Raw genomic sequence first — 14,853 nt, forward strand, 5'->3', positions numbered from 1 at the left:
TCTAGAATCTTTTGTTATTTGTTGAGATTCTGGAATGTCGCTACTCTTTGGGGTTCCGGAATCTTGCTATTCTTTGAGATTCTGCCTGGAATCTTGATGCTCTTTGGGGTTCTAGAATCTTTTGTTATTCGTTGAGATTCTGGAATGTCGCTACTCTTTGGGGTTCCGGAATCTTGCTATTCTTTGAGATTCTGCCTGGAATCTTGATGCTCTTTGGGGTTCTAGAATCTTTTGTTATTCGTTGAGATTCTGGAATGTCGCTACTCTTTGGGGTTCCGGAATCTTGCTATTCTTTGAGATTCTGCCTGGAATCTTGATGCTCTTTGGGGTTCTAGAATCTTTTGTTATTCGTTGAGATTCTGGAATGTCGCTACTCTTTGGGGTTCCGGAATCTTGCTATTCTTTGAGATTCTGGCTGGAATCTTGATACTCTTTGGGGTTCTAGAATCTTGTTACTCCTTGAGATTTTGTATGGAATTTTGCTACTCCTTGGGTTTTGGCCAGGTACTAAGGACATGGATTGGCCAACATGAGAACGGGCTACTGGGCTTGATGGACCATTGGTCTGACCCAGTAAGGCTGTTCTTATAGTCTGTTATTGAGAAAGACATGGGGGAAGCCACTGCTAGCCCTGGATCAGTAGCATGGAATGTTGCTATTCTTTGAGATTCTGCCTGGAAATCTTTGGGGTTCTAGAATCTTTTGTTACTCTTTGGGGTTCTGGAATGTTGCTTCTCCTTGGGTTTTGGCCAGGTACTAGGGACCTGTATTGGCCTGAGCCAGTAAGGCTATTCTTATGTTCTTATATCTTGGAAGTTAGTTAGTTCGTGTACAGGGAGCGAGTCCTAAGTCCACTGAATAGCATAGATTTAGGGTCAAAGGGTGGGGTGGAGGTATTGAGAAAGTGAGGTTCTTGTGATCAGCTGTAGGCCACACTGTGATGGCTGGACAAAGCATTATCAAGACCGCAACTGATGGTGAACAGGAAAGCAGGAATGGGTTTATTGTCTTTTAAATGTATTATTCCACTTGAACTTGGACAGATTATATGTGTCTTTGAAGCTGCACTGGTTCCATATAGAGCCAAATTGTGTTTATATCCGTCATGGTCAAGCTCCAAGTTATATGTTTAATCTTGTAAATTTATTAGCAAGGAATAGTGTCATCATGGCTCAACATTATCTATTTCTTAATTCTCTGTGGTAAAAAAAAATATAGTATATAAGACCAATTTTCATATTAACCAGCCAAATGGCAGAATTCCCTACCTGGTGACATTAGACAATCTATTTATAAATCATGTACTAAATTTAAAAAAAAATGTATATTTCAAAAATGTGTTTCTTATTCATCAGATAAGTAATAATATTATCTTCCTGGGAACAGCCTGGCCTCTTTCTGTAAACTGCGCTGAACTCATAGGATAGTATGGTATACAAGTATTTAATATAATTATATATACATACTCTTAAGACATTAAACACATATGCAATCATAAAAGGTCATTTAAAAATAGAACAAGCATCAAATAACTTCCTCAAAGAAAGATCGGAGAATGAGCAATCTTGCAGAGAACTACGCGGTGAGTCGTTTTCTGCATCGGGTCGGTAAAGGCAATCGTCGCGAAACCAGTCAAAATGATCGATGATTTAGTGCATCTGGCCCTGCCTCAGGTGATGGGTAGGCAGATTAGGCCAGTATAATAATAAGAGCAGGGCAGGAGCATATTTCAAGCTCACCAACTCTCGCTTAGTTAAAAAGCCACTGGGCTAGTCCTGATTTGGGCTCTCCAAGGGGAGTCATTTTTGGCCAAGGGAGATGTCTTTTATTTCAGAAGGCACGTATTGTAGGGTCATGAAATGGTTAACTGTTGTTTAAAATATTGCTCTGGCCTACATAGCTGAAGAAAGAGTACAATCTATTGACTTCATCTGCCTAAAATGTATGTCCCTGCCTTACCGCATTGTAAGCTAAATAGATAAGAGTTTGAGCCATGATGTACCCTGCCCTTCTGTACATTTAACATTTAGAACTGTAAGAGTTAGATAAGTGACCTGCTAGTGTGAGCTTAGGACCAATAATAATTGTAGAAAAGTTATAGAAGTAACAAATGAAAATTGTAATTTTTGCATATATTAGTTTGCAAAAAGGGCATAAAAGTCCGTGTATTTCCTGATTCTGACACTCTAGTAGGCAGGCTATTAACTGCACTAGAGTCCAGTATACCGTAATAAATTTCTTGTACTTTCTTCACGCCTCTGACTTTGTGTGTCCAAGTGACCTTTCAGTATGATTGGGCGTTTTTATACAATTTTGGTTACAGAAAGAATCTCCAAGTTCTTGGCACTGGAGGAACCAGTTGCATCTGGGAGATTCGGCGATCTAGACGAACTGGTCTTTTTATGAGGACTTGGGATCCCTACGTTCAAAAACTTTCACCTAAAGCAAGAAGTTTAATTCTCAATGAATTACGTTGAAGCTATGGTTGTCTGAATTGAATTCCATCCAGATCTTTCTTCTTTTTCTTTTATTTTTTTTTTTTGTCACCTTTCATCTGGGGAGGGGGGAAGGGAAAATGGGATGGAGGGAAGGGGGAATGGGATGGAGGAGGGAGAAGGGGGAGAGAGGGGGGTGATAACGAGGGATTATGGTTTATAATATAAAATGATTGAAGGAATGATAATATTATTTGATAATATGAATTATATGGAATGGAATTATCAAATACGTGAATTTATTTGTACGGAATATCTTTAGATATTTATTTGAATGTATTTTTTTTTTTGTTTTGTTCCTTCAATAAAAATGTTTTAAATAAAAAGACACTGGAAGCCAAAACTCTCAAAGGATGGAAACACTTGTTTGAAGCGGAGGCAGTCACGTTGTGTAACATTCCTGGATTCTCTGTACCTGTTTGTGCCAGGCAGTAAAAGGAGACACAACATCAACCTAGACAGAAATCATCTGACTTTTGGGCGGACTCCAAGCAGCTGCTTACGGCAGTGCTTAATGGGGCATTTTGGGCGGTACCAGCTCATAAAAACCGGTCCGGGCCTGTTTGCAGTGGATGAGCGAGACACAGCCTGGGTTCCAGGTGCTGCTCCAGCCATTTCTGCCCAGCGCCAGACTGCTTTTGTAAGACCTCTTACGTCATGCATCATCAGCTCCTGGGACGGGATCTTATCTGTTACACCTGCTAGACAGCACAGAGAAGGTTCGTTCAGCTTACCCAGGAACTTGCTCTCTGCCGTTAAATACAATCAACCCATCGAGAGTGCAGCCTTGAACCTTCTAGAGCAGGGGGTGTCGAAGTCCCTCCTCGAGGGCCGCAATCCAGTCGGGCTTTCAGGATTTCCCCAGTGAATGTGCATGAGATCTATTAGCATACAATGAAAGCAGTGCATGCAAACAGATCTCATGCATATTCATTGGGGAAATCCTGAAAACCCGACTGGATTGCGGCCCTCGAGGAGTGACTTCGACACCCCTGTTCTAGAGCAAGGCTACTCAATTCTGGTCCTTGAGGTCCACAGGCAGGCTACGTTTTCAGGATATCCATAATGAATATGCATGAGAGAGATCAGCATTGCCTATGTGGTATCCAAATCTCTCAGGCATATTCATTAAGGATATCCTAAAAACCTGGCCTACTGGTACACCTTGAAGACCGGAACAGAGTAGCCTTGTTCTAGAGCAACATAATGATGGGGGGTGGAGGGGGAGAGGAGAAGGGCAGGCTAACAGTCCACAATAGAGAATGACACGGGGACAAATTTTTCCCTGTCCCCATGGGAACTCATTTTCTTGTTCCGTCCTGGCAAATTATTTTTCTGTCCCTGCCAGCTCCGACCTCATCTGCACAAGCCTCAAACACTTTCAAATCATAAGTAGCAACATTCTAGAGCTCAGATTGTGATGTCATAATGCCTCATTCCACCAATGCCTAAACTCCGTCCTCATCTGCACAAGCCTCAAACACTTTCAAATCATAAGTAGCAACATTCTAGAGCTCAGACTGTGATGTCATAATGCCTCATTCTACCAATGCCTAAGCTCCGTCCTCATCCGCATAAGCCTCAAACGCTTTAAAATCCTAAGCAGCAACATTCTAGAGCTCAGATTGTGATGTCATAATGCCTCATTCCACCAATGCCTAAGCTCCGTCCTCATCCGCGCAAGCCTCAAACGCTTTAAAATCCTAAGTAGCAACATTCTAGAACTCAGATTGTGATGTCATAATGCCTCATTCCACCAATGCCTAAGCTCCGTCCTCATTCGCGCAAGCCTCAAACCCTTTAAAATCATAAGTGTTTGAGGTTTGTGCAGTTAAGGCTGAGCTTACAGGAATGGGGCAGGGAAAAATTTGTCCCTGTGTCATTCTCTAGTCCACACATCCAAATTCCATGACACCACCACAAAATGTGCTATTTTTTTTTTATTGTTAACTGTACAATACAAAAGACATTAATATTTAAGAGTAGCAGATTGGAACTGGACAATACAGGTCATACCTGGAACTCATGAGAGACCTGCCGGGTTCCCTCCTCCCCCACCCTGCACCCTTCCGTTCCTGGTTTTACCTCTCAAACAGCAGTGATTAGAAGGTGCTCAGTGAAGAGCTGCATCCTGATCTAGGCTGCAGTAGGGACTATGTATAATACCCAGCTTATATAGAGCATGGGGGGTGGGGGGGGGGAGATTTCAACACAGAGGACAGTCAGAATAAAAAAAACACAGGAGAGACAGGGTGCATCAAAAGAAACAACCAGCCTGTTAAAATAAATAAAGCAGAGAAACTGAGCCACTTTACAGACACATGATTATCTTCTCATAATGTACAAAAAATAATAATAATCTTTAATTGCAGCGAGCGTGTTTCGTTTCTTGTCAGAGTCCCAAGTGCCTCAACCCCACAACCTGACTTTGGAGGCTGCGTCAGGGGTTTGCGCCTTGGCTGTGGCGTCGCCTTCTACGGCGAACATTTTGTCTGGCTCCACGACAAAGACGAAATACAGGTTACACACCAGCATGGTAAGCAGGGGAAGAAAGGTCAGTCCGTAGCCGAAACCACGGAAGGCTCTGCCCACAGCAAAGGATAACCAGTAAATTAGCCTAAAGAGAAAAAGTACATCAATCAATCAAAAAGCACGAGAAGCAGGGAACAGGGAAGAGTTCCCCTTCCTTAAATGATTTCATTCAAGATCTGGGTGTAGACAGGAAAGGGGGGCAGTTCTTGTGGCTCTACCCAACTTGGTGAACCTTTCAGCAGGTGCAAAAGGTGTTCTCGCGACTGGAGGGCGCTCGCAGCCGTCGCAGGGCCCGGGACTAAAGACAGAGCCCGTTGTGTAGGCTGGCAATGGGAGGAGGTGGCTGGGTAGGGCACAAGCCGTGTACGGTTTACTTATTTGTACTGCGCCCGGACCGAGGCAGATCACAAATTAAAACACACGTAATCAAAACACAAACATATAGAACACATGTCTGTACCAGCAGTATCTTGCAACACGCTGGGAGGAACAGTACTGGGGCCCATTTGCAGGCTTGGCTGCCGGGGTAGGACAGTAGCACCAGGCTGGCCTTACGAAAACCTCAGGTTTCACTGCTATGTCTGGCCCAGCTCCAGATCTTCAGGTGTTCTGAAACCAAGACTGGCTCAGCCTGTCCCTGAGGACCTGCAGCAGGTTGGCAGGCCTCCGATACCCACCCATCCTTCCTGGCCAGATGACAGTACTTCGGCATGCCTCGTGCCCGAAGACACATGCTACGAATGAGGCTATTAGCAGACAGCTCCCACAAAGCACACTTCTACACAGTCGCTCCGAGAAGCTCCTGTATGCTGGCGAGAGAACCTGTGGAAGCCGCTGATCCCACTTTGGAGGCAAAACCCTCACACGGCCTCCCAGTCACTCAGGCCACGATGCTCAAAGCTCTGACACCACAGTATTAAATACTATTTGTGCGGAGCAGCCCTGGTACAGCTCCTCCTCCTGCCCAGCTGATGCCCAGAAAAAGTAGCTCTGTTTGCTAACTAATCAAATCTTTCTAATCTGTACTATTTTTTTTTTTAAATATTTGTTAACCACATCAGACATACTGGTTATGCGGTATAGAAGTGATTTATGTTATGTTATGCTTGAGAGGCCACAAGGACTGAAGTGGGGAATCTCCGATTTAAATCCTGGCCCGACTGATTTGCCAGGGAAGTATAAGAGAAAAAAATCCCAACCGTGTGAGCTGTCAGCGTGAGGTCAAGCTGCTAATAAAGGCCTAGGAATTTGACTGCCATTTAAATATGTGCAATGCCTCAAGCAGCAGGGGGGTGATCCATGCCCGTCCTTTTGGGTCTTCAGTGTTTATTCGCGCTGAAAAATTAAAAACGGCAGGTCCCTCTACCACCATGAACCAGTCAAATGGGACTAGGACGGGGTATTCTCAAGAGGAGGGATGTTTGGTTGGGTGGATGGGGAAGTGACCTAGGAAAGATTACGATGAAAAATCCCCTCCCACCCACCCACCCCCACCCACGGTGGTAACAGATCTGATGCTCATCATAGAATTCCTAGGAGCATCGGAGCTGTTACCGCCCCGGCTGGCGCTCTAGTTTTGTAAAAAGGGGGGAGCGTTTGTTAAGCAGGTCCAACGGTTGTATCTACTTAAGGTGAAAACTGAATACAGATATTTTTAAATTAAAAAAAAAAACCCCAGATCCATCATCTGTAGCCTATGTGGACCTAGACTTCCAAGCTATTTTCAGTGGCATTCCCTGGTATTTCTTCATCGGATCGAAGTTGCCATCTTCAAGAGCAGATGACATTGACTGTCCCTACTTCTAATGAGATCAGATCTTTTCAATGAATCAATTCTCCTTTTACCTCTCAGGTAACTCAGGTTTGGAATTCTCTTCCCCTTTCTGCAGACAGCAAACTAATTATTTAAATATACATAGTATCTGTATGCATATGTGTGCTATTATATATACTGGTATTAGATTCCGTCAAGTTAGGATTAAAAAAAAAACTTGCCCAAATTGTAACCTGTTGTTGTTTTTTTTTTTGTTATTATTTGTTATTTGTTATTTTTGTTATTTTGTTTTTTGTTATGTTGTTATTTTGTTATTTGTTATTTTTGTTATTTTGTTAACCTGTAACCCATTCTGAGCTCTTTGGGGAAAAAAGAAATACTTATTTTTTCAAGAAAAGAGGTAAAGACAGTATTGTTTCAAGAATATCTGCTGTTTACCTCTTGAAGTTATTTATCGCAGCTTAGGGCCTCTTCTACTAAACCGCACTAGCGGTTTTAGCGCCAGGAGCCGCACTGAATGACCCGCGCTGCTCCTGACGCTCATAAGAAGAGGGGGTTAATATACAGTATATTTTCAGACTGTTACAGCTGCTTTGTTTTCCTTTAGTTAAATCGCAATTGACTCTATGCTATTTAAACCCTTTAAAGTTGAATTGACTGCGGATTTACATATACTCCTGGATTGTCCCAGTCTTCTTAATTTGTTTTCCGCAACAAGCTGAATGGGTAGTTTGTCGATTATAAGAGTATAATGTAACAATAATAAGCGACTGGCCCGTCTGCGGCATTTACCAGATACTTGTTTTTAAGTATAAAGGTGCCGACATGTTACTAAAGTGGCAATACTTTAAGTCATGATGGAAGATGTTGACTTGGGTTGGACAATATCCAATACATCTTGTCATGAGCGTTCTGCCACGTGTTCTGTCTCGTCCACTTCGATCTGCGGAGCAATTAGAGCTGCAAATTCCATCTGTAAAAGAGCCGAGGCTAACGATGTCGAGGGATAGTATATTCCGTTGTCTAGGGTCTAGGGAACGGAACAATCTCCCCGACTACATTCGTCGACAACAGAACAAAAGACTGCTGAAACGGCGTGTTTTTTTTTTTTTTTTGCCAGATGAAATACAGGGTATGAGACCGTGTGGTTAATGAGGAAGAGATGATGACAGTAAGGTACTGGTCGCCTATGTATTTTATGGTTTGTATTTTTGCTCTGTTTTCTGGGTGTATTTATTGTCGATTTGGTATGTATTTTTGTATGTTAGTTTGTAACCCGCCCTGGGTAAGGGTGGAATATAAATAAATAAGCCAAACCAAACCCCAAAAACTTAAGACCAGTGGACTCTCACAGAAACACCACAAAGAAGAAAAAGAACAGTGGGAATGACCATCTTTGTTTGCAACCCAATCAAAAGTTTGCTGTAGTAACTATCTTGGCCAACTTGTGTGATCGTTCCCACAGTTCTTTTCTTCGACTCGGGTTGGACCATATCTAAGGAAACAGATGATGGTGAACAAGGTTCTTCTGAGTGGGGCTGGGGCTAAGGGCCTACATTTTCAATTTTTCACTGGATCGGGTTCCCCTGAACTTTGATAATGGAGATGCATGGGGACATCTCAAGACTTTCTCAGGGTCATGCTCTCTTGGGGTGTGGGGAGGAGTGACCTCAAACCAGTCTCCAATGCAGTCCTAAAGCAGAGGAAGGGCGGTGACTTACCGGGAGAGGGCAAAAAAGCCAGTGAGCAGCGGGATGAGCTTCAGGGTCTCCTGAGGAAGGTAGGTGGCCAGCACAGCCAGGTTGAGGAAATAGAGGACAAACAGCTGGACAGACTGTGAGATGAAGTGCTGGTGAAGCGCCACTTCTCTCTCCTGCTTAACGCACTCCCCATGGTGGTGGAAGGGATCGGTGGAGGAGAAGCAGAGGTGCGATATTCCACAGACAACGAGACCTGGCCAGAGGAAAGAGAGCACAATGACACAGACGCATGGACAAGCTGCTGTGCGCCTGAAAGCCATCGATGGGGATCAGCTGGGGAGAGAGGGAGGGATCTGCAGCAAGAAAGGGAAAGGGTGGCTTTTTTTCGAGGCTGACACCCTAAACCTGTTTTTAGTGGATATTATCCAACATTTCACTTTGTGTCCCCTTCAATTAATGTCCAGGCCCTTTTAGCACCCTCCCCCAGAAATTCTTGATAGCTAAATTGAGCAATTAGGACAAACCCAATAAGAATTTGTAAAAAAAATACATCAACTTTTCAGTATTAAACTACATTTTGTATGCACAACTTGTATACATTGAAGGCAATTTTCAGGTAAATGGGCTATTTGAAAATTATTCACTTGTAAAATATCCATGTCTCTTATATCGCTCCCTCGGTGAGTAAAAGGAATAGTAAGAACCTCCTGGGTCAGACTAATGGTCCATCTAGCCCAGTATCCCAACTTCACGGAGGCCAATCCAAGTCACAAGTAGCTGGCAAAACCCCAAATAGGACCAGCATTCCAGAGCTGATATTGTGATGTCATAATGCCTCATTCCATCAGCGCCTAAGAGCCAACCTCATCAGTGATGTCACAATGGCTCAATTGTCCTATAACTGGCTCATATAAGAGCATAAGAGCAGCCTTACTGGGTCAGACCAATGGTCAGACCAGTATCCCGTCTTCACGGAGGCTAATCCAAGTCACAAGTACCTGGCAAGAAACCTAAAGAGTATCAGCATTCCATGCCACCAAACCAGGGCAAGCAGTGGTTTTCCCCATGGACTTTTCCTCCAGAAACTTATCCAAACCTTTTTTAGAACCAACTACATTCACTGCTCTTACCACATCCTCTAGTAGTAGAATTTATTGCTTTGCTTGGACTCCAGATGTCCCTAGAAGCTGCCACTCTAGGCGAACATCTACTCTGTCTAATGGTTATCCAGCCCTGAACTTTTTTTTACTGGGGGGGGTCCCTCGTAAAAATATACAGGGAGAGGACCAGCAGATGATCTTTAAAAAGAGTGCTTCGTCTGCAGTCACCCGTCTACTCACCTATTACAACAGGGACTGTAGCAAAGACCGAACAGCGCAGAGTGTAAATTAGTCGGGTGCTAATCCCTGGCATCAGTGGGGCATCGAAGGGCAGGAAGACGTAGGCACCATACAGGAGGCAGGGGAAGATGACAACTGCCCCCAGGAACGATGCCACGGTCTTCAGGTTCCTGGAGCTGCAGGCCTTGCAACACCTGGGCTTCTGTGCGGCCTCATCTTCTTCGGCCCATTCCATTCTTTCTGCCTGACAGATATGTTTAGAAGAGTTGGGGTCATCTTGGGCAAAAAAGGCTTGCTTCTCCTGATTGCAGCTTTCATTGCCACACGACTCCAGCTCGTACGCCTCGACTGTCGCCTTGCTTCTCCTTCTGCTGCTCAGGCTCCACTGGCTCTGAGGAAGGACGTGGTTGCCAACAGCAATTTGGACATGAGGGACAAAAACCTGCTTGGCGGCTTCAGGCATCTGGTTGTCTTCTTCATCATTCGGGACACCAATAGTTTGGTTTGGACTACTGTCTTGAAGAGATTTCTCAATTGAACTGGGCAGAACATAAAACTCTCTGCTTCCCATCAAGCTCGGCTTTCTCTCTTGCTCCGAAGGCTCATCGTCAAGAGCAGTGGTAGCCAGTTTGGCATCGTCACTCAGGCCAGCACGCTCGGCTTCCTCCCAGGTTAGGGTCCTATCTTCACAGCTAGCTTGGTCTTCAGACACAAGCGTCTCTTCGTTAAGGTCGCTGAAGTTGACCGTCTTGGCTTGCACAGGATCTTGGAGGGACTTCTCAGTAGGAGGAGCCGCCATTGTAAGTGTGTGGACACCCTTTGAAGATGTCCTGTATGACTGGTTGAGCTCCAAGAAGCAGATGCAAAGGCTTTTCTTCAGCAGTAATGACCTCCCTTGTGGCAGTGGCTGAGCAGGGCTCTAGCAAGGAGAAACGTCAAGCATTCTGACAACCGAGACTCTCCAGCCTAAAACAACAACAAAAAAAAGAGGTTTAAGAAGTTAAACTAGCAAAGTAATGTTAAAATTAAAATGTTCTACAATGGGGGTCGTCAGGAGAATAGGAACATCCAATTCTGATCTCTATGTTCAAACTTTTTATTGACCAATCATGTCATACAAAAAAACATTAGAATGTATAATATACACCAAGAACAACTGCTAAGTGAAGACAAATAGCCCCCTTCATATACAGTAAAAATCAGAATCGAAACAAAGAGATACGATTGTCAGTTTAACTTTATACAGTAACCCTTCACCCCCCTCCCTTTAAACTCCAAAGATTTGGAAATCAGACTATCATGCCAAATCATGGAGTATCAAACTTCTGGCTCTATGAGGTAAAGCCACCAACACAAAGCAAAAAGAGATGACCCGAGTTTCCACAGAGGACATTGGCAAGCCAAAACAGAACAGAACTGTGAAAACCAACCAGGTTCAAAATCCTCGCTTTATTTCTTCAATCGTATAAAATACTGTCCACGTCGGTATAAAACGGACCCGGGCGTGCTGGCCTGTGTCATTAATGTGCAGGAGGCGAGTTTCTTTCAAATGAAAGAAAGCTCAAGAATGAGAGGGCATAGTTTGAAGTTAAGAGGTGATAGACTCAGGACTAATATAAGGACATAGTTTTTTTTACAGACAGGATGGTAGATGTGTGGAACAGTCTCGCAGTAGAGGCGGTGGAGACTAAGACTGCGTTCAAGAGGACGCCGCATCATTGCTCCTTCTACCACTTTGATTGAAAGCCCAGAATCGATCATACATGCATCGTGAAAAAGGATTGACGACGCACCCAGGATACCTGCTTTAAATTCCCACAAAAATTCCATTCTAGATTAATAAGCAGCTTTAACAGACAGTTTTGTCCTGGCGACGATCAGATGACAGAACCCCCTCACCTGGGGAACCAGTCCCAAAACCATAAGGAGAAACTGGCTTTTCTCTGTATTTCTCCTTTTCAACAGTGCTATTTTAAACAGGCACAAGCCTTTTATTAATTGGACCAAAAAAAGGGAGAAAATCCTCCTTAGCAGGTATGACCTTAATAACACATGATAGATAGATATAAATATGTATTTTTCAAAAATCTTTTGTAAAAAAAAGTTCTCTTACAGGTGTGTCACCGGGACAGGCCCTCCCTACCTGCTGCCCCTCTTCCAGGTTACTATTAATCAGCCAGGTCCCCTCCCCCTGAAGTTTTAAGATCGATATTACAAAGAATCCTTCTTGATTTTGCTGGGTGATTACCTGCCCAGGATCTGAAGAAGCATTTGAGCCTGGCAAAGGCACTGCTTCAACTAGTCACTATAAAACCATCAGGCAAGGCCTCCCATCCCTTTTGGGAGTGTGTGGCGCAGGGGTTAGAGCCACAGTCTCAGCGCCCTGAGGTTGTGGGTTCAAATCCCTCGCTGTTCCTTGTGACCCTGGGCAAGTCACTTAATCCCCTCATTGTCCCAGGTACACTAGATAGAGTGTGAGCCCTGGAAATATGATAAATGTAAATCATTTAGGATATACATGGTATATATATATATAAATAAACTCGATCCAAGCATTCCTAAGCAACCTCTATCACGGGGAGGGGGAGGTAGAAACCCCAGAAACCAACGTACAGGTGAGAGCTGCTACCTAACTTTTCTTTAGATTTATTTCCTGGTATTCAGGTAGTCTGACCTCATTCCTTTCCTGGATTAAAGAGAGAAATGATAAACGGATAAGAAGTTTCCAGGGGAGTCGAGTAAATGATAACAGATGGGACTTCAGCCAGCATCAGACATCCGCTGGGAGAGTAACAGCCTGAAATCAGCTGTTCCGCAGCAGGAGCTCTGAGAAATGGCTTCGGATCTGGGACTGCTCCGGATCGCTTCCTCCTTACCCTCTGCTTCTGATGATCCTCTGGCTCTCGATCCAGGCTCTCTCCCCTTCTCTCTACCTGTATTGGAAACTTATGACACCAGACCAGGTGTGGCTTCATTTAAAGGTGCAGCCTAACCACTTTTGGTCGGGCCACCCTTAAAGGGAGGTAGCAGGAGGGCTCCAGCATGTTAAAAGCACATTTTAGTTTTGAGATTCTTCCCCTTAGTGACAATGCCTTCTTTTTTCTCAGATGGGGGGGGGGGGGCACTTACTCTCTGAGTTTATAGCCTTAGAGCAAGTCTATACCTGTTTTCTGAATTCACCTGTCTGCATTATGCTGGTATAATCCTGCAAGGTGCAAGGTTTTACAGAGATCTCCTTAAAACAATGCACATATTATATACAGCCTCAGACACTTCATGGCATCATACTTACCTGCTCTGTGGGTGCTTGAGTGCCCCCAGTATTCAACAAACTCCTTGACTGTGTCCAGGGAGGGGTAATTTCTATTAGGTTTAGCACCCCTAACATTTGTTTTAAGTTGGCTCCTATGAATGGCATTACAATTTTAGGGAGAGGGTAAAATGAGGAAGTGGTTTTGGCATGGGGTCCACCGAGATCCTCGTTTTAACTTCCGTGAATCTAACAGATCCCGCTCAACCCACGGATCCCACTGGCTAGTCTTAACACCCCCTCCCCTGAAGACCTCATAGAGCCAACAAATCAGTAGCTGTGTCTGCAGGAGGGGGATGAGGATCCATGGGGCCTCCAGGGGTGAGCGGGTACGTTGATAATTGTACTGCTAAGTTTGGATTTCCTTGACTCTTCTCCAGATTGTGGACTGATATGATGGAGAACTCGATACTCTCCTCCAGGATCTGTTTGATCTTTTTTACTCCTGTATCTTAGTTCCCTCTCGTTTCTGCATCACTTTAATTTTTTTCATTGGATATGTAAATTTAAAAACATTGCTTAAATAATATATATATTTTTTAAAAAGGTATATAGGGGCATATGACCAGATCTGTGAGTCATATCAATCCTTAACCCTACTTCTCTGCCCTCCAACCAGCCAGCAGATTAACCGTTCCCCTTAACTGTATCCATGACATCCTGTTTAGATTGTAAGCTCTTTGGAGCAGGGACTGTCTCCTCTGTGACTCTGTACTACTCTGCGTGTGTCTGGTAGCGCTATAGAAATAATTCATAGTAGTGTGAAGAGTTTCAGTCTTTGGGAAACAGAGCTGAGATTGTGATGTCATAATGCCTCATTCCACCAATAAGAGCCAACCTCATCAGTGATGTCACAATGGCTTGATTTCCTCTACTTGGCTCACTTCTAATATTGTGATGTCATAATGCCTCATGTCCTGTTCTCCCCTCTGCCCTTCAACCCAGCCCCCTTAACTGTTTAGAGCAGGGGTGTCAATGTCCCTCCTGGAGGGCCGCAATCCAGTCGGGTTTTCAGGATTTCCTCAATGAATATGCATGAGATCTCTTAGCATACAATGAAAGCAGTGCATGCAAATTGATCTCATGCAAATTCATTGGGGAAATCCTGAAAACCCGACTGAATTGCAGCGCTCGCAGACCGGAGTTGCCCATGTCTGGTATAAACTGATGCGATCTCACGCATGCTGTAGATCAGGGGTGTCAAAGCCCTCCTGGAGGGCCGCAAAGAAGTCGGATTTTCAGGATTTCCCCAATGAATATGCATGAATCTCTTAGCATACAATGAAAGCAGTACATGCAAATAGATCTCACGCATATTCATTGGGGAAATCCTGAAAACCCGACTGGATGCAGCTCTTGAGGACAGGAGTTGCCCATGTCTGGTATAAACTGACGCGATCTCACGCAGGCTATAGATCAGGGGTGTCAAAGTCCCTCCTGGAGGGCAGCAATCCAGTCGGGTTTTCAGGATTTCCCCCAATGAATATGCATGAGGTCTATTAGCATACAATGAAAGCAGCGCATGCAAACAGATCTCACGCATATTCATTGGGGAAATCCTGAAAACCCGACTGGATTGACACCCCTGGTTTAGACTGTAAGCTCTTAGGAGCAGGGACTGCCTTCTTTGTGTCTCTGTACAGCGCTGCGTCTAGAACTAACTGGAAGGAGGCAGGTTTTGCAACCGTCCAGGAGCCGCTCG

General features: G+C 44.3%; 1 protein-coding gene across 3 annotated transcripts; it reads right to left on the bottom strand.

Moving 5' to 3' along the window:
- Positions 1-4,748: 4,748 nt before the first annotated feature.
- On the bottom strand, positions 4,749-14,833 carry TMEM79 (transmembrane protein 79). 3 transcript variants are annotated; one of them, XM_033923860.1, is made up of 4 exons: positions 14,814-14,833; positions 9,842-10,807; positions 8,523-8,754; positions 4,749-5,112 (listed from the first exon to the last, which is right to left on the bottom strand). In XM_033923860.1, the coding sequence occupies exons 2-4, from the start codon at positions 10,638-10,640 to the stop codon at positions 4,905-4,907; spliced, it is 1,239 nt and encodes a 412-aa protein (XP_033779751.1). In that variant the 5' UTR covers positions 10,641-10,807; positions 14,814-14,833; the 3' UTR covers positions 4,749-4,904. The 3 variants fall into 3 exon arrangements, with proteins under 3 accessions (XP_033779751.1, XP_033779749.1, XP_033779750.1); XM_033923858.1 differs by lacking the exon at positions 14,814-14,833 and adding an exon at positions 12,718-12,777; XM_033923859.1 differs by lacking the exon at positions 14,814-14,833 and adding an exon at positions 12,516-12,710.
- Between the last annotated feature and the right edge of the window lie 20 nt (positions 14,834-14,853).

Source organism: Geotrypetes seraphini, chromosome 16 (assembly GCF_902459505.1).
Source record: "Geotrypetes seraphini chromosome 16, aGeoSer1.1, whole genome shotgun sequence".
NCBI lineage: Eukaryota > Metazoa > Chordata > Amphibia > Gymnophiona > Dermophiidae > Geotrypetes > Geotrypetes seraphini.

Bases quoted from the DNA above. Each gene is read 5' to 3' on its own strand.
- TMEM79 (XM_033923860.1), bottom strand. From the start codon at position 10,640: ATGGCGGCTCCTCCTACTGAGAAGTCCCTCCAAGATCCTGTGCAAGCC. The intron at 8,755-9,841 runs GTGAGTAGACGG...TCCTCTGGCCAG, and splicing joins TACAGTCCCTGTTGTAATAG to GTCTCGTTGTCTGTGGAATA. The intron at 5,113-8,522 runs GTAAGTCACCGC...TTTTCTCTTTAG, and splicing joins GGCTTTTTTGCCCTCTCCCG to GCTAATTTACTGGTTATCCT.